A 22871-nucleotide genomic window follows, 5' to 3' on the forward strand; every position below is an offset into this window, starting at 1 on the left:
TTCCTTAGTGGCAGAACTTTAAGAGTTACAAAGGGGCATATCTGAGTGGCTCAATTGGTTAAGTGTCTGACTCTTGTTTTTTTTGGCTCAGGTCATGATCTCACAGTTCCTGGGTTCAAGCCCCACATCAGGCTCTATACTGACAGTGTTTCAGTGTGGGATTCTGTCTTGAGATTCTATCTGTCTCCCTCTTTCTCTGCTACTCCCCTGCTAGTTCTCTCTTGTTCTCTCTCAAAGTAAAAGAATAAAATAAAATAACTAAAAATTAAGAAGGAACACTGACGGGGCGCCTGGGTGGCTTAGTCGGTTAAGCGTCCGACTTTCGCTTAGGTCATGATCTCGCAGTTCGTGGGTTCGAGCCCCGCGTCGGGCTCTGTGCTGACTGCCAGCTCAGAGCCTGGAGCCTGTTTCAGTCTGTGACTCCCTCTCTCTCTGACCCTCCCCTGCTCACGCTGTCTCTCTCTCTCTCTCCTAGAAATAAATAAAACATTAAAAAAAAATTTTAAAAAAAAAAAAAAAAAAGAAGGAACACTGAGGTCTAGCAGATTAAGTATGATCCTTTTCTCTTTTTAAGGTATGTGTTGGGTGGTGGAGCACTATGTATGGAACTTCTCACAAAACAGGTAACTAATTTCTTTTTTTTTTTTTTTTTAATTTTTTACAAAGAGTTTATTGCCAACTTGGTTTCCATATAACACCCAGTGCTCATCCCAACAAGTGCCCTCCTCCATGCACATCTCCCCCCTCCCCCCAGGTAACTAATTTCTTATGGTACTAAGATTTTTCAATCTCAGTGGAGTGTTTTGATAATGTAAATTAGATTCTGAGGGGAACGGCTCTGAGGTAATACCATCTACTTAAAAAAAGTTGTTTTCAATAGCAACTACTTTTAATAACGAAAAAGTTATTTAAGGCAAACCAGTAAAATGACATTGTACTTGGTGTTTAACCTATGCAAGGATAGGCATTCTAAAAGCAGTGTGTATATAAGGCTATAATTTGCTCATATTTGATACTTAGAACATAAGTTTTTTTGTTTTATGAGATTTTAGAAATGGTCTGACTACTTTTTTGTCTCATATGCAGACTTCTTAATATTGTCTTGCTGTTGTTGAGCCATTTTGTTAAGTTTTCCCGAGTGGGAATCAAGAGTACCATTATGTTTTAGAGAAGTGTTTTCTTCTTCCTGTAGGGCTGGAGCAGTGCCTACTCAATAGAATCCGTCATCATGCAAATCAATGCTACCTTAGTCAAAGGCAAAGCCAGAGTGCAGTTTGGAGCAAATAAGGTACTTTTATTAAGATGATGACATAATCATTTATAATCTATATTTTCTGTCACCTTACGAGGCGTCTTCTTATTCTTTTAGTCTTTGTTATTCTTACTATAGAGAAACATGTCTATAATTGTAAATCTATTATTGGTAATGTAAATACTAGTAAGTTAAAAAATTATATGTACTTTGAAGTTTCCAAAATTGAGATCATATTAGCATAATTAATTTCCAGTGAGCATTTATATGCTAGGCTTTGATCTAAACTTTTTACTTGTATGTACTCTTTCATTCCTTTTACTAACCTAAGAGTTAATAATAATATTATTATTCTCATTTTGTACATGAGGAAACTGAAGCACACAGAGGTTAGATAACCGGTCTAAAGTGACAGGCAGAACAAGGATTGGAAACAGACAGGCTGGTGTTAGTCTCCACTCTTACCCACTGTGTTATGTTCTTTATTCACTAACTATATCTGAAACATCTTTCCATGTCTAATTGTAGTTATCTCTAAACAGTTAAATGGACCAAGGACAATACTCTGAAGTTAGTATATTTTGCAAAAGTATCTGTGTGATGGAAATGATCCTAACCTAACATTTAAAAAAATCTGGATGTTCCTAAAGGCCTGTGAATCTTGTGTTAAATGCTTATCCAAATAGTATGAAATCTAAATAATGTATTTATAAATCATATCACATCACATCAAAGCATGAGTCCACTAGAATCTTAACTCACAGAGGAAGCAAAAAATTGAAAACACTGATTGAAAAATCATCTATTTGGGATAGTACTGTATAGCAACTCATTTTTACTTGAGTTCTTTTAACAGCTATTTGCACTGGAATAAAATACCATTTTATATAAAGTCTAAAAGTTAATTATTGAACACTAGTGAGCTGCTTAACTACATTTAACTAGCATTTTTTAAAAAATCTTTTTAATGTTTCAGAGAGAGAGAGAGGGAGATAGAGAGAGAGAGACACAACGTGAGCAGGGGACGTTCAGAGAGAGGGTGAGATACAGAATCTGAAGCAGGCTTCAGGCTCTGAGCTAGCTGTCAGCACAGAGCATGACGCGGGGCTTGAACCCACGAACTGTGAGATCATGACCTGAGCCGAAGCCGGACACTTAACCGACTGAGCCACCCAGGTGCCCCAAATTAACTAGCATTTCTTAACAGTGTATATATCTTAGGTATTATATGTATATTAAATGTGTCACTAGAATGAATATGTAGTAGGCCATTAGAATTTTATTTTTTTGTGTTGACAAAATTTATGTACACTGCATGGTTTTTAATGTGAAAAAAATATACAAAAAACTGAAGTCATTTGTAACCTAGAAATACTATTAACATTTGATATACTTCTTCTGGTTTTTTAAGTTTCTTCCTGGCATTTATTTGTATGTAGAACTTGATGTTAAATTTCATCATGTTTTTATTAAAAATTAGCATGTTTTTTTGGGGCACCTGGGTGGCTTAGTCGGTTGAGCGTCCGACTTTCACTTAGGTCATGATCTTGCGGTTTGTGGGTTCGAGCCCTGCGTCGGGCGCTGTGCTGACTGCCAGCTCAGAGCCTGGAGCCTGTTTCAGTCTGTGACTCCCTCTCTCTCTGACCCTCCCCTGCTCACGCTGTCTCTCTCTCTCTCTGTCCTAGAAATTAAAAAAAAAAAAAAAAATTAGCATGTTTTTCATGTTAAAGAAAATATAAAAGACTTAGAACAATGATCATTTTGCATAATTGAAAGAACATCTTAGGGGTGCCTGGGTGGTTCAGTCAGTTAAGTATCTGACTTCAGCTCAGGTCATGATCTTGCAGTTCACAAGTTTGAGGCCTGCATCAGGCCCTGTGCTGACAGCTCAGAGCCTGGAGCCTGCTTCAGGTTCTGTGTCTCCGTTTCTCTCTGCCCTTCTCCCACTCATACTCTGTCTCTCTCTCAAAAATAAATAAAACATTAAAAAAAAAACATTTTACTAATAACTCACTGTGTAAACTTACCTCTTCTGGGCTTCTGTATCTTTAGCTAAAATATTTTAAGTCTCTTTTAGTTTTAAAATTCTATAATATCAGTGCTCGTTCAGTGCCACAGTTCTCTTGGAATCACTGTGTCAATATAATTGCTTTCAACCTTTATATTTCCATTCTATATAGTTTTCTTAACAAGTAAGTATATATATATTTTATATATAATGCTAAGTCAGGCAGCTAAGCACATTTACAGGTCTTAGAAGGTGAATTTTTTGAATGAAATGTTATAAAACCTCACCCTTCCATGTTTTCCTTCTTATTAATACTGTTGGTTAAGAATGGAAACTTTATGGGTGCCTGGATGGCCCAGTTGGTTAAGCGTCCGACTTCAGTTCAGGTTGTGATCTCGTGGTTCGTGGGTTCGAGCCCCATGTCGGGCGTGCTGACAGCTAGCTCAGAGCCGGGAGCCTGCGTCGGATTCTGTGTCTCCCTCTCTCTCTCTGACCCTCCCTTGCTCACGTTGTCTCTCTCTCTCTTTCTCTCTCTCTCTCTCAGAAATAAATAAAACATTAAAAAAAAAAAAAGACTGGAAACTTTACATGATGTAATAGGAGTTTTACCTTGTAGGCTTTTAAATTCTACAGGATAATCAAGAAAGTACTAACAACTATTTCTGATAAGGAGATATTGAATATTGACGGGGTGAGTTAAAGATGGGAGGGAGACTTTAAATCATTTATGCTCTTTCTTTTGACATATAACTGTTCAAAAATATTTTAAATATTTAAATTTTTAAATGTCATTTATTTTTTTAAATGTTTTATTTCTGAGAGAGAGAAAGAAAGAGAGACAGCATGAGCAGGGGAGGTTCAGAGAAAGAGGGAGACACAGAATCTGAAACCGGCTCAGGCTCTGAGCTAGCGGTTGGCACAGAGCCTGACATGGGCCTTGAACCCACGAACCATGAGATCATGACCCTGAACCGAAGTCAGACGCTTAACCAACTGAGCCACCCAGGTGCCCCTAAATGTTTTATTTATTTTTGACAGACAGAGCATGAGTGAAAGAGGGGAGACACAGAATCCAAATCAGCCTCCAAACTTTGAGCTGTCAGCACAGAGCCTGACCCAGGTTGCAAACTCCTGAACCACGAGATCATGACGTGAGCCAAAGTCAGACACTTAACTGACTGAGCCACCCAGGCACCCCTATTTTAAATATTTTTAAAGATAATACCAGCTATTGGTTCAAAATAAATGAATGAGTTTATCTCTTGAAAATATTACTAAAATGATATACAGAAGTACTGGAAAATTTAAAAATTGCCTGTCAGCACACATGAAATTTGGTTATAGGGTCAGATTGATGGAGCTGAGCATCTGCAACTCTAGCAAGCAAGAGTCTCTGTACAGTCTTGCCATTAGCTTGCTCCCCTAGGCTCAGCCAGCAGGAGCTGAGAGCAAGCCATGAGGCAGAAGGATATTGGCCAGGCTGGTTTTCTGATCAGTTAACATGGGATACTGGCTGTAACATTAACTCTAGGCTGTAGTGGTAAGAAAGCCCTGTAGAGTTCTGCTGTTATGACTTAGCAATAATTCGGGGTTTGGATAGGCAAGGTAGTGCCCTTACAAATGTTCATTCACCATATGGAGGGCATGATAGTTGAGTTAATTAGTGAAATCCTAGAGCACACAACTCTTGGAGCAGCCCCTAAACTATTTCTACAGGAAAGGCACCTATCATACCCTATTCCTAATGGACTTCCAATCATTTACCTAGAGAATTCTCTGGTGAGTGATCATCTTCAGATGAGCCATCTGGTTTTTGTTGTTTCCTTTCAAGGAGTGGGGAGGTGCTTCCCGTACTAAGTATTCCAGTGTTTTATTTATAAATGAGCAAGGTTTGCAAGCCCAGTGTGAGAACTTTGCATAATCCTGAGATTCTCCCAAGGAAGCTAAGATGATCTCATGTTAGTTCACAGTTCTCATCAGAAGCAGGCACAGATACTCCTCACAGGAAAAGCTTTTCTGATTTAAGCCTACAAGATTCTCAAAGAGTAAGAACAAGCAAATAAGAATTCACTGTGAAAGATCCCAAGCACATAAGTAAGCAAGCCAGCATAAAGAGAATTGGCAGAAACAATACATAAGAGATATATATTCCCAAAGACTTTAGGTTTTGGGATTATCAGACATAGAATAGAGACTTTAGATATTAGAATTATGAGAAAATGAATAGTTCTGTGTGAAACCTAATTAAATAAAACATCCTAAAATTGAGCAAACAATGAAACCATCAGGAATAATGAGACCAATCTGAAAAAAGAGTGTAACAGAATTTATAGAGATGAAAAATATAATTAATGAGAAACAATGGGTGGGATTAGGTATCAGAAGAGAATTAATTGATTAGAAGAAATAATGTTACACAGAGAAGAACATGCGGATAGACATTGTGCTAGAAGTTGAGAGGTGACAATCAGAATGACGTCTGTTTTTAAAATGTCTTATTGGAACCCCAGGAGGAGATAATAAAATTATGTTAAAAACCAAGAGAACTAGCAACCACAAAGTAAGGTGGTAAAGCAAGTCACAAGTATACATGGACTAAAGTTACCAGTTATGATGAATTAATAAAAAAATCTGGTGGTTTTTAAGAAGTATGTTTCAACATCTTTTTTTTTTTTTTAATTTTTTTTAAGGTTTTTATTTATTTCTAGGAGAGAGAGAGAGAGAGACAGCGTGAGCAGGGGAGGGTCAGAGAGAGAGGGAGTCACAGACTGAAACAGGCTCCAGGCTCTGAGCTGGCAGTCAGCACAGAGCCCGACGCGGGGCCCGAACCCACGAACCGCGAGATCATGACCTAAGCGAAAGTCGGACGCTTGACCGACTAAGCCACCCAGGCGCCCCTACGAAGTATGTTTCAATTATAAGGATACAAGAAGACTGAAAAGTTTTGTTTTAATTTTTTTAATGTTTATTTCTGAGTAAGAGAAAGACAGAGCATGAGCAGGGGAGGGGCAGAGAGAGAGAGAGAGAGAGGGAGACACAGACTCCCAAGAAGGCTCCAGGCCCTGAGCTGTCAGCACAGAGCCTGACACAGGGCTCAAACTTGTGATCTGCGAGATCATGACCTCAGCCGAAGTCGGATGCCCAATTGACTGAGCCACCTAGGCACCCTCTCTTTTTTTTTTTTTTTTTTAATGAGAGAGGATGATAAAGATATGCCAGTAAAGGGTAATAACAACAACAAAATAGGTGATGTAGCTATATTGTATCAAAATAGGATTTTGGGACAGAAAGCACTACTTAATGATAAAAGTCTCAGTTAACCAGGAAGTATAATAATTTTTTACTTTACGTATTAAAATAGCATCAAAATACACATTAAAAAACTTGATAAAAACTTTATAAATGAAACTAATAGAACATTGTGTGTTGACTATACTTAAAAAAACTAGTGAAATACAGGAGAAACTGACCAAGTCACCATCATAATGAGAGATTTTAATGTACCTTGTCTATAGTAAATTAAATGTGTGAAAATGTAGATTTGAATAACCAATTAAGTTTGGTCAAATGGACAGATATAGAACTCTGTACCCAGTAATTAGATACTACATAATCTTTCCCAAGCATTTATGGAATATGGGAAAAATAATAAATTCATAAATTAAGAATATTTAAAAACAAGCCATATAATTTGAATATGATGCGGTTAAGGTTAGAATACAAGAAAAGATTAATAAAAAATTGGAAATGAAACACAATTGTAAATCATGGTTAAGAAATCATGTGAAAATTTTGGGGCGACTGGGTGGCTTAGTCGGTTAAGGGTCCGACTTTCGCTTGGGTCATGATCTCGCGGTTCGTGGGTTCGAGCCCCGCGTCGGGCTCTGTGCTGACAGCTCGGAGCCTGGAGCCTGTTTCAGTCTGTGACTCCCTCTCTCTCTGACCCTCCCCTGCTCACGCTGTCTCTCTCTCTCCTAGAAATAAATAAAAATATTAAAAAAAAAAAGAAAGAAATCATGTGAAAATTTAAAAAGAATTAGAACTGAACCGTAATGAAAATACTAAAATTCTCCCTTTGTCCTCTCTTCCTTCTCTCTCTCTCTCTCTCTCTCTCTCTCTCTCTCTCACTCACTATCTCTTCTCTGGAACATTCATGAAACAAATCCTCTTCAATGAAGACAACTTTAATTTTGGAAGTAGGAAAAGGACAGATATCATTCTCTGATCCTAATTAAAAAACTATAATAACAAATTCAGAAAGCAAATGTTCCTTTTGTGGAATTATGAACACAAACAGCCCTTAATGGGACTTTGAAGTGGAAACTGTAGAACAGCTAGAGAATAACAATAATGAAATGCCTATGTCCTAGAAATTAAACGAGAGGGCAGAGGGAATACTTGCTCTAAAATCTTTGTGTCATTTAAAAAAAAAAAGAGGGGTGCCTGGGTGGCCCAGTCGGTTGAGTGTTCGACTTTGGGTCAGGTCATGATCTCATGGTTCTTAGGGTCGAGCCCCGTGTCGGGCTCTGTGCTGACAGCCAGCTCAGAGCCTGGAGACTGCTACGGATTCTGTGTCTCCCTCTCTCTCTGGCCCTCCCCTGCTCACACTGCCCTCTCTCTCTCTCTCTCTCAGAAGTAAAAAATAAAATATTTTTTTAAAAAAAGAATAAAAATGAATCAGGCCTCTAAGTCAGTGTTAGAAAGGACAATCAAGGGGCACCTGGATGGTTCAGTTGGTTAAGCATCCGACTCTTGATTTTGGTTCAGGTCATGATCTTGCAGGTCATGGGTTTGAGCCCCACATCAGGATTCTCTGTCTCCCTCTCTCTCGGTCCCCCCTCTATCACATAGTCTCTCTCTCTCTCTCTCAAAAATAAATATATTAAAATAAAAAGGCAAATAGGGCACCTGGATAGCTCATTTGGTTGATGGTTGAGAGTCCAACTTTGGCTCAGGTCATGATCTCACAGTTTTGTGGGTTCAAGCCCCTCATCAGGCTCTGCGCTAACAGCTTAGAGCCTGGAGCCTGCTTCAGTTTCTGTCTCTCTCTCTCTCTCTGCTCCTTTCCCATTTGTGTTCTCTCTCTCTCAAAAATAATAAACATTAAAAAAAAAAGACAAACTGAAGGAAAGCAGAAGGGAGGGGTTAATAATAATATAAGCAGAAATCAGTGAATTAGAAAATAGGGCTAACTCCCCATTACAGTAAAGCCTCTGCAGTAACATGCTCTTTAAAGTAGAATTTGAAGATCATGCTATTGACAACTGAGAAGGCTAATGTTCTTATTTTTTTCTTCTTGTAGGTGGGCATTAGGGTTAGGAAGTGACTGCTTTTTAATCATTTGCAAGTTTCTGTGCATGCATATTTTGCTGTATATAATCTGTTTCTCTTGTATTTTTGTTCTTTAGTGAAAATATAGACTGAAAAATATTACTTTTTATTAACTTGGAAATAACACATTTTATGTTTGTTTTTCAGATGCATTGTGGGAGGGTTTTTACTATTTTTAAAGAGCTCTTAGAAATTCAAAGGGGCCATACTGTAGAAGAAGACACAAAAAGTCTATTTGTAGAAATAGAAGTAAATTGCTTATAAACATATTGGAGACACACTCAACCTTGCTCAGTATTAGAAATGCAAATCACACTTACACTGAGTTCATCGTCCACCTATGATACTGTCACAAATTCTCATACGTGTCAAGCAGCAAACCCATTTCCACAGTCTTGCAGAGAGCTATTTAGCAACACCTCAAAATTATAAAGGCATATATGTCTTGTGACCCAGCATTTCCACTCAAAGACTTTTTACCAGTGCTTTGGAAATATTTGTACAAGGTTGATCACTGTAACATTGTAACAAAATATTGAAAAGAACTTAAATGTCCTCCAGTTGGGGGGGAGTAATTAAATATTTGAGTCTCCATACAATGAAATACTTTGTGGTTTAAAAAAACAGAAAGGTTAAGCTTTTTGTGCAGTGATCTGGGACAAGGTGCAAGATTCCTTAAGTGAGAAGAGGCAGAACAGGGTTTGTAGGATGCTACCTATCATTTGTTGGGAGAAGCAAGGGATGGTGGCTAATAATAATAGGCTTTACCTGACTTTTCTTATTTAATCTTAATGAGATACAAGAAACTAACAGTAGTTAACTTGGGTAGGGAAAGGAGGATGGATGAGAGGAGGAGCTGGATGGTTGGAGGACAGGTAGGAAGGAGAATTTTCACTTAGAATGTTTTATACATTTTTAATTTTTATACTGTGTGAATTTATTATTAAATTCTATAACATAGGTATGTACCACTATGAAGAATGCTTATGACATTAATTGTAGTTATGATGTCACTCCGTGAGACAAAATTAATCCTAAATTTGGCCCCTTAAAAAGAGACCTAAAAGAGGACTCCTTTTGTAATGGCTTGGTGCCACTTATGGACATCTTTAACTCAAGGTGTCATTTATATGTATAGTCCTCAAAGCTTACTACTAACCTTATCTAAAGGTAATATTTTGTAATTTTTTGTTTTTTATTTTATTATGAAGAGGAGAGTTTTAAGTTTTATTCATGTCTGAATAGCATTCTTTAACTTGATGCGTCAGTGGTGAAGGGCACTAGAACTATAAAGCTTTATACTTGTCCAGTGGTAAGAGAATTTATACAAATGAACTGTGAAGTTTAAATAGATTTTTATGGTAGTACAACTTTGGTTTTGTTATTCTAAAGTGGTAGAGAATAATAAAATTGAGAAATGAGGGCATTAAGTTAAAATTATTTTTGAAACAGAAATATAATTTAGTTTCCTCTGTTCTTTTAAGCATAGTGACTATGCATCCATAAATTATTTGTAATGATTTTCATCTTCAGGTTTTTGTTTAAAATGTATAATTCTCTTTCAGAATCAGTATAATCTAGCAAGAGCCCAACAATCCTATAATTCCATTGTACAGATACATGAGAAAAATGGTACGTTTAATTCAATAAGTATTTATTACCATTTATGAAGTTGTATATAAGATACTATTGATAACTTACCCTGTTTGTTTTTGCAGTAATCTCTTAAAATACTGTTTCCCCAGTGAAAAAATTTAACTGGAGGATGCACACACTCTGCTTCATTGAAAAATCTTTGTATCCTAAGTACTTGACCTGAGAACCTAAGTCAGAGTCTAAATTTCTTAACAGATTAATAAATGAATCACTTCTCACTTGAAATGTATGGTATTAGGGTAGGAATTGAGTTAAAGGCAGTTGTACAGGTGGAGTTCTTATTGATACTGAGTAAATGCAATCAGGATCCTGAATAAGCTGTTTCTAAAATGTCTTCTTAATGCTTTTTGACAGTCATACACCTTTATCTGTTCAAGGAACATTCTCATTTCAGTATACACTTATATACTGTTGTATACTGTATACTGTATATATGTTGTATACTGTTGTATACTGTAAATACACTTGTATAAGAGTTGTAAATTTAAACTCTTAAAATATCTTTCATAAACTTTATTGTTCTACTTTAAGTTGTATTCATAATGCATGTTTTGAGTCTTTGTCTCTAACAGTGAAGTAGATTTGGAATTAGAAGACCCGATTTTTCAAGTGCCATTTGTGTTACTCTCTAACTCTGTGTCTCTTTGAGCAAGTCCCATTACCTCTCAGTCTTAGTTTCCTCATCTCTAAAATGGCATATATGTCTTGCCAAACTTGAGAGGAAAAAAAGAATAGTGTATACATATGGCACTTTGAATTAAGTGCTGATAATAAGATATTCATAATAGCCATAGTAGTGAAACGGATGCTTTTTCATGCAGAGTAAATAAATTAATAAGAAGTAGTTTTCTTTAAGGAGAGTAGGTACAGTAAAGTGTTTTTTACTAGAAATGTGGTAGCTTGTGACTTAACATTTGTACTTTGTGCTCGCTTTTATTTTAATCACAAAGAAAACTTCACTTTTCTGGTGACTACATATAAAAGAATAATATTTAAAACAGTTCAAGCTTTTGAAGAAGGAAATGATGAAAGTTGAGGGCAAATCTGGGTTTTCATATTAATTCGCAACACACTAAATTAGTATATCCATGGGTACTCGTATACTACTTCATAACCATGTGGATTCTCCACAAATCTTGGTATATTCATACTGTTCCAATGGCCATTTCATGCCAAACAGTACTTATTTTCATTAGCCTTTCTGTAGAAAGCTTAGATTTTTGTTGAGTCCAGGAAAAATCACATTTTTTCTTCTTTTATTTTTTGTTGAAGCAAACATAATCAGCATTCACAAGTGTTTATAGAAAGTGCTGTATTTTAGAAAGTGTGGGTGTTTATAAGCTCAGCTTTGGTGAAAGAACAGTCGATTCAGAATCAGGAGATGGGTTCTAGGTTGGTTTCTGGTGCCGACTCTCATCTTAGGCACAGTCACTGCACTTGCTAAAATGACTTCCTCACTGGTGAAATGGTATCATTGCACTAACGACAATCCAGGTTCCTCTTATTCTAAGATGCCACCATTTTGTTTAGGGAATAGTTATTTTCAGTGGGGTTTACTACTACAGGGTTGAAATAGAAGATAAAATCTAGCTTATAGTCTAGTATTCCATACTATCATCTTTAGCTAGAAATTCCACTAGTATAGAGATCTTATGTTGAAAACCCAAGTATGATTTATTCATAGAAATAAATTTGTGCACATAACAAAATGCTGTGTTACCAACCCAAGTGTAAGTTTAATTTTTATAGTAGGTTTAAACAAAAATATGAGTAGACAAAGTAGCTAACCTTAAATGAATTGCCATTTCTCCTAGTTGATTTAATAAGGTATTTTAACTTTTTTTCCATTGTGTTTCAGGCTGGTACACCCCTCCAAAGGAAGATGGCTAAATATGTTGACTGTCGTATGTTTGGACCAATGTTGCTTTAAAGAAAATCTTTCCAACATGCAGACACAAGCTTTGAGTTGCCCCTATAACAGCAGTACTGAAGACATTAGCTAATAGATATTTTAGTGGATAATCTGTCAACTGACATCCAGTATGAGTTACAGCCTTTTCATTTTGCTCATTTTAGGTATTGTGGACTGAGCACTGGGGCCTTTACTGTATTTTTCGTGATAAATACACATACTGGCCACTCATGATCTCCTTTTCTTGCAAAGTGAAATCTTTTAAGCAGGAAGTCAGTATCAGATTACAGAAGTTGCGACTGTAGGGTCACTTTCCCACATTGAGCTCATGTGTTATGAGGACTTGCAATATACTGTTCCATTTAGAGCCAATAAAAGTTTAATTGATGTTTAATGTTGGTTTAGAAAATTTAAGGTCTTCTAAAACACAGTAGCTTTTTCAAGTTAAAACCAATTTTTGATATTGCCAAAATAATGACAGGAAGCCTACTCATTAAATTGTTAAAACTTTTTTATGGCTAGGTGAAGATATGAATTGTTTTCTGACGATATGCTCTTAACTGAGTTGTACTTTCAGGCAAAAGCAAAGCAAGGCTGTGCAAATTAAGGCTTTGTAAGTAATAATTTCCACCGGGGCGTCAGAGTCTTGCTGGGCTGAATCTGCTTCTTGTTGGTTCAGTATTTCTTATGAAGAACTACAATATAGAGCTTGAAGTTATTTAAAATACTAAATCATTTTATGTTTCCATTTTAACGGGATGTTGCAATCATTTTTAAACTAATAAACTTGTAAAGTGATTGGCACAAAGACAGAATCCTTGAGCAAAAGCTGCACAGTTAAGTACGAAAAGATATCTAATTTGGAGACAAAATTTTTGGTATAGTCATAACGATGGTTCTTGCATTGAAAAACTGATAGGAACTCTACATATGTTCATTGTTTTATAAAACCTGACTTAAATCAGTGTATTCTCCATTTTCTTGCCTTACCTGAATCAGTCCTGTTTGGTTGGTGATAGATTTTATCTACCCAAGTTTGATTTAAAAGTAAATTCTAGTTATTAAGCACTTTTAAAATGAAATCCAGAAGCACATTTTTCTGCACAAATTACAAAATTAGAAAGTGTTTCTTATGCATTTGCTCTGAGTTTCAATTTTTAACTTTATAAATCACACCAGAGAGACTTGGCACTTCAGCATTATTCTGTGTGTTTAATTTCTTTTTCTATTTTGGTTAAGAGGACAGTAAAGAAAGATTTTCTGGCATTCTTGTTTACTTGGTTACATTTGTATAAAGATCTGATTGCCAGTTGCTGAGATAATAAGTGATCAGGCAGAATTCTTTAAAGCATTAAAGTTCCTTAAACCTAAGGCTAAATCTTGAATACATTATTGAATTCTTTAATATCCTGATGGCTAGCAGATTGACAGCCGCACATTTGGCATGCTTTGTTTTGGGGCTTTTTTTTTTTTTTTGGTTTTAATTTTCATTGCAGATTTATTTGGCAATGTACAGTAAATTTTGTAAACTTGCATCAAGTTTATGAATAAAGAACCATTTAAAATATAACTTTGTTACTTTTCCCTCATCAGAGATACTCTTGGCTTCAGGTGTTTGTAAGCTAGGATTCATGTATGGTGGGATGGGGTGAGGAAGAGGGTTGAGAGGAACAGAGACAGGTTGATTTAACATGAGAAAGCTAGAAAACCCAGAAATGGCAGCTTTTCCTCAACTTTTTTCCTCTCCCACTCTCCTTCCTCAATCTAAGTCTGAGTGCTGCTTTCATCATGGCTGTCCCTAGTTCCCCCAGTTATAATAGTCTGCACCTTCTTTAGTATTCTCGTGGCCTCCTTACATACAGTTATCAAGCTATCTTACATACAAGAAGTACAGAGATAGAAATATTCTAGGCCTGGTACATTTTGGCTCTGCTATGCTGCCTTGAGATTTTTCCATGTTGGTTTCATCTTTGGATTTGACGTCATACCTGGATATTGTAGCCGTGTTACTCGCTCCAGAGGTAGATAATGTCTTATTTTTTTAGAAGCCCTATCCCCCAAGCGAAATGCTCTTCACTTTTCCTTGCCTAGAACTGGGGCCTGTGTCCACCTCTAAACTAATGGCTGATGAAAAGAATGAAATCATTATTAGTATGGTCCAACGGTTCTCAGTGTATGATTTGGGGAATCCTGGAGATCCCTCCTTTTAAATGTTTAAGGTCAAAACTATTTCCTAACACTAAAACATTATTTGCCATTTTCACCTGTTTTCTCACAAGTGTACAGTGGCGTTTTCCAGAGGCCATATGATGTGATGCTGTAATAAATGGAATTCAGAAGCAGATGCAGCTTTCTTAGATGCAGAAATTAGAGGTTTGCAAAATGTGACATGATGCCACAACTATTCACTACTGGGTGAGGGGAGGCATAGTTATTTTTCATAAAAATTCCGTTTTATCTGTAATGGATTTATTATTTTTATGTGAATTAATATTAAGATGTTTTAATTTTTAATATGGCAAATATTAATAACCCACATAAACAAGCTCTTTGGTGTTGTCATAATGTGAATGAGTCCTGAGGCCAAAATGTTTGAGACCCGTTAGTTTAGTTCAACCAAGTTTACCCTCAAGAGCTGGTGATCAAATCTGGGCTTTGTTAGTAAGGAAGCAGCAGGAGTAGTGGATGTTAGGTAGGGATACAGCAGTGTCTGCTATGCTTACATTCCTTCTATCTGTGATTCTAAACCTAGGCTAGCATCAGAATCACAGGAAAACATCACAGAAAAGTTAAACTCAGAATGTTGGGCCCTGCCCCCAGTGTCTGATTCATTAGGCCTGGAGTGAGGACCAAGAGTGTGCCAAAACCTAACAGACACATGAAGAGATGCTCAGCGTCATTAATCATCAGGGAAATGCAAAGTAAAACCACAATGAAGTATCACCTTCTGACAGAATGGCTCAAAATAAAAACACAAGAAATGACGAGTGTGTTGGTGAGAGTGGAGAAAAAGGAAACCTGGTGCACTGTTGGTGGGAATACAAACTGGTCCAAGCACTGGAAAAATATATGGAGGTTCCTCAAAAACAATAACCATATCCAATAATTCCACTACTGGGTCTATGCAAAGAAATTGAAAACACGGATTTGAAAAGATTTATTGCAGCATTATTCACAATAGCCAAGATAGGGAAGCAACCCAAGTGTCCATCAATAGATGAGTAGATAAATAGTGTGTAAACACAATAGTATATTATTCAGCCAGAAAAAATGAGATCTTGCCGTTTGCAACAACATGGATAGGTGTAGAGGGTATAATGCTAAGTGAAATAAGTCATAGACAAATACCGTATGATTTCACTCCTGTAATTTTAAGCCAAACAAATTTTAAAAACCTTTTAGGGGCGCTTGGGTGGCTCAGTCAGTTAAGCTCAAACTTCAGCTCAGGTCATGATCAGGTTCTTGGGTTCTGCCTCACAGGCTCAGAGCCTGCAGCCTGCTTTGGATTCTGTGTCTCCCTCTCTCACTGCCCTTCCCAGCTCGCCCTTTCTCTTTCTCTCTCTCAGAAACAAACACTTCAAAAAATATACTAAAACTGGTGGTTGAGGGGGATGGGTGAAATAGGTGGAAGGGGAATCAGCCAGCATGGAGTAATGTATAGAATTGTTGAATCATATCATAGACTTGAAACTACTATACCACTGTTAATGATACCTCAGGGGAAAACCTGTTAGAGCCAAAACTTAATAATTCTTGGTGAATCTGATGCTATTAGTGAGGAACTACTGCAGTTTGGTCAATTTTCACAGCAGCGGTAGGTGCAATTTATTTATGTCCTTCCATACAGAGAGTGAGGGCTACAATGAGTTAACCACATTCACTTGACTATTCAAAAAGTCATCTTCACACACTTTTTTTTTTTTTTTAAGTAGATACTGCCCATTCAAAAACTGGACTCATGTTAACAGACATCTGTACTGTAAAGAGGGATAAGTATTACCTAGTTTTGTCCTAGGAGATCTCATAACCGACAAAGAATATAGCGCTGCAAGTGCAGCGAGAGGAGGGCCTATTTTTGCCTGCGAGGGGCCTCCTACACAGGTCCCACAGGATTATGGGACGCAAGCCCACTCACTGCCTCCTTGCGCCAGTGGGCCCTCCGAGATCCAAGCAGGAAGCGGGCTGGCCTTCAGTCACGTGGGTGGGTCTCAGCAGCCCGACTCCCCTTATCGGCCGGAAGTGGCGCTCGCGCGCCTGCTCAATGCGTGCAGGCTAGGAGGTCCTATCCCGGCCTAACCAGTTCCTTCCTAGTCGCGCTAGTGTTTGCTTGCTCGGCGGGTTGGTGAGGAATGGAGATGGTGGGTGGCTGTAGTGACCGCGGTGGTGGCGATCGCCAAGGCTCCTCCGCGGACCCACAAAGCACCTTTGTGTTGGGTAACCTAGCGGAGGTGGTGGAGCGTGTCCTCACCTTCCTGCCCGCCAAGGCGTTGCTGCGGGTGGCCGGGTGAGGAGAGAGGAGGCGGGAAGCTTACTTCGGGACTTGCCTTGGGCTTGCCCTGGCTGGCGGGGTGGGCAGACCTCTTCGGGAGCCACGGCTGCCCCGGATCCCTTCTCCTTCTCTCGGGTGCTGCCCCCAGCCGCGAGGTACCTCCGCCGTACCCTCGTCCTTGTCTCGGGCACTCTACCCAGGAGGGCTAGGTTCACCTTAAGGTTTTCTCTGCCTCCTGTTTCCCCTCTGAATCTGTGCCCTGACACCTCCCCCTCCCGGACATTTGATCCCGCAAGAATCCCCTGCTGTGCTATTTGGGGTTGTCTGTGAGAAGGAAATGAACGACCTATCACAACCTTTTGTGCGTTTGCGTCCCCAGCGTATGCCGCTTATGGAGGGAATGTGTTCGTCGGGTGTTGCGGACGCACCGGAGTGTGGCGTGGATCTCCGCGGGCTCCGCGGATGCTGGTCACCTGGAGGAGCATTGCTTGGTCCGCGTGGTAGCCGAGGAGCTTGAGGCAAGTAAGACCGGGGCGTCATGCACAGGCCGTTTCAGGGTTGGTGGGTCAGTCTTTGCATACGTAATCTTTTTCTATTTAATCCTTATTTTGTACGTGGCCTTGTTCTTGGTAATTTAGGGAATATTTTCTCGTGACATGAAAATATTTTATAAGCACCCATTTTAATGACTATATTGTAAGGATGTGCCATGATTTATTTGAACGTTTTTCAGATGTTGGACGTTTGTACATGTATACACGTTGGACGTGTATACAGATTTATACTATTCTAATAACGCTATACCAAATCTTCCCCTTACCTGCTTCTTTTGAAGGAGGTATTTTCACTGTCAGGGATGGCAGCTGGATCTCGTTTTGAGTAGTGTCACATTAAAAAGCCAAGAATCAATAATTAAACCCAAATATTTCATTCTCTGGTCCTGCCTACTCTTTTGTATTGTAATCTCTGGTCCCCGTTTCAAAACTTGAGCAATACCTAAGGAGGTAAAGACCTGAACTATGGAATCAGAGGGGCAGCCTTCTTGAGCACAGGTGTCAGTGAGGCTGTGTTATCTTATTTATGGGTAGGACAGAGCTGTTTTAGAGTAAATTGTCAATCTGATATTCTTTCACTTCTTTATACTTTAGTATGCATTACATACTAAACAAGAATATTCTGCATCACCTCTATACAACCATCAGAGCCTGGAAATTATTATCGATACATTTCTACTGTCTGTTCCTAACATTTCTTTCAGATTTTGCCAGTTGTCCCAGTATTGCTCCTCGTAGCAAAATAATTGTTTAGAATCTTATGCTCTTTTTGTCATTTCTTTAATTTCTGATGTGGAAACAGTTTCTCAAGCTTTCCTTGACTTTCACAACTTTGATAAGTATGTAAATTGCAGGCCACTTATCTTGTAGAACATGTTTCTTTGATTCAGATTATGTATCTTTGGCAGGAATATCACAAAAGTGATCCTGTGCTCTTAGTTTCATCCTATTAGGTAGCATCTGATTTCCATTTTTGTTCCGTTACTGGTGTTATTACCTTTGATAATTTGAGAGGTGTTTCCCAGATGTGGCTACTGTAAAATTACTCTTTTCCACTGTAATTAATAAGTATTTCGTGAGGAGATACTTTGAAACTATGTAAGTATTCCTGTCTCAATTTATTCATTTATTTATATCTGTATGGACTCTTAAGTCTCTTATTCAATGGAATATAACCTCGAAAAGAATTTATTTTGGTGTTCAAATTGTCCCCATTTTGTCTAGCAGGAACCCCTTCATCTGGCTTCAGGATCTTTAGATATGCATCTGTCACCTTTGAGTACTTCCTTGCTTTCTGACACATTTTCTAAGCTCATCTTGTGTTTTGTCTGCTTTAGTCCTGGAGTCAGCCATTTCTTTAAAGAGTTCTGGTGCCTTTTAGTGGAGAATGGTAGTTGAGATGCATTGCTGTTGAAGGGTTTGCTGCTCTAGAGCCCAGTGGAAGAGAGCCCAGGAATATATGTATATGCATATGTGTTTGTGTATATATGTGTATATAATTACATCTGTTATATATGGAAATTCATGAGTTCGCACGAGTACATCCAATTCCATTCCAACACAGAATTGTTTACAGTTTTCTTTTCTCTCAGGTCATATTTGTACCTCCCTTTTGACCAATGAGAAACCTGGCTTTCATCATTCTTAATATGTTTAGATATTAGACAAATGCCCCATAAATGACCAATCTTCTGTTTCCCCTTTTCTCATGTGGATTTTCTCTTTACTCTGTTTGGGCTTTTGGACTCAGTTCCAAAGTGGCCAGTATCCAAAGGCAGGCCTATAGGAAACTTTCTTCTTTGCATATTGGCTCAAACCCTGCCTGGTCTATTTCTAGAAGTTGTCATTTGGAGAAGTTCAAAATGCAGGCAGACTTCCATAAAGATGTTCTTTGCAGCATCATTTATTATAAGGGAAATTGAAAACAATCTAATGTTTAGAAATAGTCACTAAATGATGAACTGCAAGATGCACTAATGACAAGGGTACCTAGTGAACATGACAAGTTCATGTTATAAGTGAAGAAGGCAGATTATGAAATTATGTTTAGTGTAATATGAATTATTTAAAAACAAACAAGGAAAAATAGAAAAGAAATAAGCCAAAATGTTAGCAAAAGTTTCCTGCCAGGGTAGAATTGTGTAATTTTTTTTAATGCTTTAAAATGTTATTATTTTTCCTTCAGAGTTTTACCACAGCAGGTTTTATTTTCATATAGCTTTAAAAGTTTATACAATATAATGGCTGTTAGTAGCTGGACATATTTAGGTCTGAACCTAGCTTTGGTACATACAAGCTGTCAGTCTGAAAAAGTTATCTAATCTGGAGCACCTGAAGGGCTCAATAGGTTAAGTGTCCAACTTCAGCTCAGGTCATGATCTCACGGTTCATGGTTTCGAGTACCCCATCAATCTGGCTCTTGGTTGTCTACTGTCAGTGCAGAGCCCACTTCAGATCCTCTGTCTCCCTCTCTTTCTGGCCCTCCCATGCTCTTGTGTATGTTCTCTCTATCAAAAATAAATAAACATGGGGCACCTGGGTGGCTCAGTCAGTTAAGCCTCCGACTTCGGCTCAGGTCATGATCTCACGTTTGTGGGTTCGAGTCCCGCACGGGCTCTGTGCTGACAGCTCAGCCTGCTTCAGATTCCGTATCTCCCTGTCTCTCTGCCCTTCTCCCTCTCATACTCTGTCTTTCTGTGTCTCAAAAATAAATTTAAAAAAATTTTTTAAATTTTAAAAACAAATAAACAAACATTTTAAAAAATGGAAAAGGAAAAGTTACCTAATCTCTTTGAGCTTCAGGTTCTCTCTCTATAGAATGGAAAGACAATAAAAATTTTCCTCATACTCTTAAAGACTTACTCTAAGGGTTAAATAATCTAAAGGTAATGCATATAACACATTACCTTCAGTACCAGGGATAATAATTTTTCAATGAATGAAATTATTATTTTCTATTATCAATGGCATTTTAAAAATCCATGTATTAATGCCCTTACAGAAGTTTATTTATTGTAGTAATCGCTACTGCGGTTAAACTAAAACATGGAAACCTTGTCCAAATCATGCTGTTTTCTTTGTGTTTGCCACTAGATTACCTAGTGAACATGACACTTTTATAGCCATAAAGTAAGTTTTAACTTTTTTATCAGAAATATTTTTAAGTCTACAAAAAGGTTTATAACGTATCTTTCTATTTGGAACTTCTTTGTATAAAGGAGTGAGGTTGCAGTTGTCTCACATTGTGCTTTGAGAACTTTTCATGTTGAGGACTGTCCTTGTCACTGCTTCTAGTGAGAATTAGAAAGGAAGATTCAGCAATTGCTTTTCATTGGATCCCAGGACTGAGAGAATCCTGAAAACTCAGGACCAGACTTCCAATCTCCTTACTTCCTATACTAGATATCACAAACTCAAATGACCCCAAAGTTAGGCAGGTGACTAAGTTGGTTTACTGTGACAGCAGAGGGAGCAATAAGGCCATGGCAAACCAGGAGGTGCTTGCCTGGGTTTAGCCCTAGTCAAGAAGAATGCAGTCTAAGTGTTGTCTAGTTTTTCAAAAGAATCTGGAAATCCACATTTTATGTAAATATTTTGTGTAATTTTCAATGTTGGTAACCAAATTACATTCTTAGAAAATGCTGTGTGGACCAAGAGAACTATACTCTTAGGTCTTATCAGCCCTGGGGCCACCACAGGGCCATCATTCTGTCTCAGTTACCTTTTTTGAGTTACCTTTTGTCTATATGGAATCTACTCTGAAACATCTTAACATTCACCCAAATTACAATGGATTAACATTTTTTTATTATTTAATCAACATTATTGAGGGTTGCTATCTATATGTTAAGTACTTCATTCCATTCTGATAGTAAAAATATTTGAAAATAACCAGTTTAGGGAAAAAAGTATGTTCATCCTTTTGTTTGATTCAGCCACTTTGCTACTTGGCCGTAATGTGAGATTTAGTGGAAAACAGGATTCTGAATAAGCCTAGCTCATAAGTGGAGATAAGGCACAAGTAAGAATGACTGAGATATAAGGTATGTCACATATGAGGTCCAGGGTACTGAAGGAGTCTAAGAAAAGGTATTGTAGGGGAGGTGGCACTTTAAGTGGTCTCTAGGGGGACATAGTCCTAAATCAAGTGGGAATTGAAGAGAGCTGCAGGAGAATGTGCACAGCAGTGTATGTAGTCTGGATTATAGTAAGCAAAAGTTTCCCTTCAGCGAACTAGTTGGTAAGGTGGAAATGAAGACCTGGGATACTTGCATTTGGTAGGCAGTGAAAAGAGAAGAAATACAGTTTGTATACTTTCCCTTGTTGCTCAGATGTTTCTGTTACTGGGGTGCCTATTCAGACAAAGCAAGTGGCACCTTTTGCTGGCATTTAATGTTTTTATTTAAAATTTTAAGGGGGCACCTAGGTGGCTCAGTCGGTTAAGCATCCGAATTTGGCCTTGGTCATGATCTCACGGCTTGTGGGTTCGGGCCCCGCATTGGGCTCTGTGCTGACAGCTAGCTCAGAGCCTGGAGCCTGCTTCAGATTCTGTACTCCCTCTCTCTCTGACCCTCCCCTGCTCACGCTTTCTCTCTCTCAGAAATAAATAAAATGTTAAAATTTTTTTAAATAAATAAAATGAAGTAAAATTTTAAATTATGGAGATGCCTGGGTGGCTTAGTCAGTTGGGCATCCAACTTTTGATTCTGGCTCAGGTCATGATCCCAGAGTTGTGGGATCTAGGCCTATGGCATGCTCCAGGCTGAGCGTTGAGCCCACTTGGGATTCTCTCTCTCATTTCCTCTGCCTTTCTCACCCACTCTCTCTCTCTCTCTAAAATAAAAAATTAACAAAAAGTATTTGAATTATGAAAATGAACATTTTGAGTCAGGCTGAATGAGGTTGACTTAAAATAAGAGATGCTCAAATGAATGAGCTGAAAAAGAAGGAGCAGAAATAAAAAATGAATGGGCTGTGGTTGGACTCAGGTGAGACATTGACCCGAAGGGAGAGTATGTTCATGGCAGTTTGGACCAGGGCAAAACTTTAAGGGACCACGAGAGCAGTTCTAGATTTGTGTCATTCAGTTCCATTTTTGTTTTTTCTTACCAGAATGTTCACATCTTACCACAGACCGTTCTTTACATGGCTGATTCAGAAACTTTCATTAGTCTGGAAGAGTGTCGTGGCCACAAGAGAGGTAAATATCAAAAGAAGAGGTTTGAGTTTTTTGTTTCCTTATGTACCTCAAGAGTTAAATATTGTCCTAGTCTTGAGAGTTACTGAGGCTCTGGGCCTTCATGAATATATTGTCTTTGAAACTTGAGAGGCCATTTTTGCTTCAAAGGCTGATTTCTGAACCTTGCAGAAATTCTAAACTAAAACAAATTCTTTAGAAAGATGTTTTTCTCATTTTGAAATACTTTAGCCATCCAGGCACGTTCTATTATTAAAACAGGATGTTTATCTTTGGCAATTGAAGCCTTATATTGTGTGATGGGGACCCATTCAGGGAGACCAAGGTTATCTATAGATACCATGCATGCCTCTTCACTCAGTAAGAGTAGAAGTAGACTACGTTTCCCAGGCTGGGCACGCTGAGGCTCAGAGCTAGACCTGGGTTATCACGGTCTAATTTGAATCCAGCTGACTGTGTATGCAGTGAAACA

The 22871-nt window shown here is 38.1% G+C and overlaps 2 protein-coding genes across 4 annotated transcripts in view; both read left to right on the top strand.

Moving 5' to 3' along the window:
- UBE2Q2 (ubiquitin conjugating enzyme E2 Q2) overlaps window positions 1–12553 on the top strand; it is a 64297-nt gene extending 51744 nt beyond the window's left edge. The window contains exons 10-13 of one of the 2 annotated variants that reach the window (XM_039238178.1): window positions 575–623; window positions 1193–1288; window positions 10157–10223; window positions 12106–12553. In XM_039238178.1, the coding sequence (XP_039094109.1) occupies window positions 575–623; window positions 1193–1288; window positions 10157–10223; window positions 12106–12137 (244 nt within the window). In that variant the 3' untranslated portion in view covers window positions 12138–12553. The remainder of the gene's footprint in view (window positions 1–574; window positions 624–1192; window positions 1289–10156; window positions 10224–12105) is intronic. The other variant, XM_039238179.1, reaches the window with a different exon arrangement.
- A 1242-nt stretch (window positions 12554–13795) lies between these two features.
- The window catches only part of FBXO22 (F-box protein 22), a 28306-nt gene continuing 19230 nt past the window's right edge, over window positions 13796–22871 (top strand). Inside the window, exons 1-3 of one of the 2 annotated variants that reach the window (XM_039238177.1) lie at window positions 13796–14574; window positions 17028–17166; window positions 22315–22402. In XM_039238177.1, coding sequence (XP_039094108.1) covers window positions 14549–14574; window positions 17028–17166; window positions 22315–22402 — 253 coding nt within the window. In that variant the 5' untranslated portion in view covers window positions 13796–14548. Of the gene's footprint in view, window positions 14575–16417; window positions 16664–17027; window positions 17167–22314; window positions 22403–22871 lie in introns of those variants that run through there. The other variant, XM_039238175.1, reaches the window with a different exon arrangement.

The sequence above is a fragment of the Hyaena hyaena genome, unplaced genomic scaffold (genome assembly GCF_003009895.1).
Source record: "Hyaena hyaena isolate Hyena2069 unplaced genomic scaffold, ASM300989v1 scaffold_137, whole genome shotgun sequence".
Lineage (NCBI taxonomy): Eukaryota > Metazoa > Chordata > Mammalia > Carnivora > Hyaenidae > Hyaena > Hyaena hyaena.